This window comes from Condylura cristata, unplaced genomic scaffold (assembly GCF_000260355.1).
Source record: "Condylura cristata isolate star-nosed mole 26May11 unplaced genomic scaffold, ConCri1.0 scaffold00014, whole genome shotgun sequence".
In the NCBI taxonomy this organism is placed as follows: Eukaryota; Metazoa; Chordata; class Mammalia; order Eulipotyphla; family Talpidae; genus Condylura; species Condylura cristata.
The window spans coordinates 6,569,803-6,571,531 of record NW_004567115.1 but is presented as its reverse complement, the minus strand read 5'-3'; the positions used below and the strand labels follow the sequence as shown (position 1 = coordinate 6,571,531).

Sequence of the window (1,729 nt, the reverse complement as noted above, 5' to 3'; positions counted from 1 at the left end):
TGAGCAGAGAAATTCTATTAGATACTGTCAAAATACTAACAAGGATGTAAACCAACAATACTTCGTGATAAAAAATAAATGTTAGAATATAAAAAAGAAAAAGAAAAAAGATATGCCTTCATTTGTACTACACATCCAAAAGCATTGTTCTGCCCAATCACTCTATAATTTTCCAAACTTACTTTGTTTCCCACTACTCATACTCACTAGGATAAATCTTCCATTATATCCAATTTCCTTACCATCTTCTCAACTTTTTCTCCGCCAACTCTGTAGTTCGTAATGTCCTCTCCTAGAACTTAATTGTCCTCCAAATTCTATTTTCTTTGTAAGGCTTACCATATTTTTATAGAAATACAAGTGAAAAAAGTGTACTTTTGAAATCATGAATTCAGTGGCCCGAGTTTTAACTTCAGATTTAGCCAATATCCATAATTTCTGGAGCTATTTGTTATCATTTATTTTGATGTCTGATCACACATTCCAGTATGTTCCATTATGTAAACATTTTATGTGCTTTCTCCAATTGGACTGTAGCTCTCTGAAGGCAAACACTAATGTTTAATTAGTAATAACAAAATCATTTCAATATGTCAGGGGAAGAGTAAGTCTCAATATATGAGTTTTGTCCTTTGGGTACAACCAAGTATTTTATTTTAACTATTGTGGACAGAATATGTTCTAAAATAGCCTTACTTTCGTGAGCTGTACTTTTAAAAGTCTCATGCTACAATATATGTAGCAGTTTTATTAACATCAAGCCGCTCTTGTTTTAGAAGAATTTTATTAATTATTATATACCAATGCACGAGATATATGCTAAGACTAAGGAACAAATGAAAGTTACTACTTATTTTACAAAACAATACACTAATAATTGCCTTCTGACTGTTTTCATTTTAAACCGCCAATACACCAGGATTCTGTCTCAAAAACAAGCTATTAATAATCATTAATAAGTATGCTCAGTTTGGATTTTATAAAACTTGAATTCCATTTTGGAAAAAAAGGCTTGGCCAATTTGCAATTCTATTATCCCTGATGAATCAATATTGATTTCTTTAAAATACTGAAATGAGAAGTAAAATTCTCTAATAATAGACAACTTTAATTAGACTTATTGTAAAGTAAAGGTAACTGAGTGTGGCAGCAAGAATGAATGGGGTATCATTTTTACTTCTTTGGAATGAAACCATTTTCATACATTATAAAGTTACTTAGCAGATTATGTTGAAAGAAAACATTCTATGGGCAATTAAATATGTCTTACAGAAATTTAGGAAGGGGAAGAGGATGAGGGTATGAAATAGGATGGTACTTAATCTTCATTGTATACTACAGGCACTATTGAAATTTTTAAAATATATACATGTTTTTTCCATTAATTACTTATTTTTAAAAAGGAAAACCTATTACAAAAAATTTGTATCTCAACCAAGAAGAGTGAACCAATGGTGAAGCAGTGTATGCTGAGATTGATGGTACTGAGCAAGTCAACAGTTACTCACCTTCCAAAATGAAGGACTATATAACGAATGAGGTCACCCTGCTTCTCCATTTTGTTGTCTGTCACCATTGGCATCAATTTGTCATAGTATTTGGCAAGGTAGAAATGCCCATCTTCCCACTCTGGCAGGAATAAGGTCACATCCTGAAAAAGAGAACAAAGGATACTCACCCAGGAAAATCACACTCTATGCTGGGAACTAAAGTGAAGAGATGATTAGAG

General features: G+C 31.9%; 1 protein-coding gene across 1 annotated transcript in view; it reads right to left on the bottom strand.

The window, feature by feature from the left end:
- The window catches only part of ATR (ATR serine/threonine kinase), a 103,083-nt gene that overhangs the window by 20,479 nt on the left and 80,875 nt on the right, over window positions 1–1,729 (bottom strand). The window contains exon 35 of the mRNA XM_004682438.2: window positions 1,509–1,651. Within this exon, the coding sequence (XP_004682495.1) occupies window positions 1,509–1,651 (143 nt within the window). The remainder of the gene's footprint in view (window positions 1–1,508; window positions 1,652–1,729) is intronic.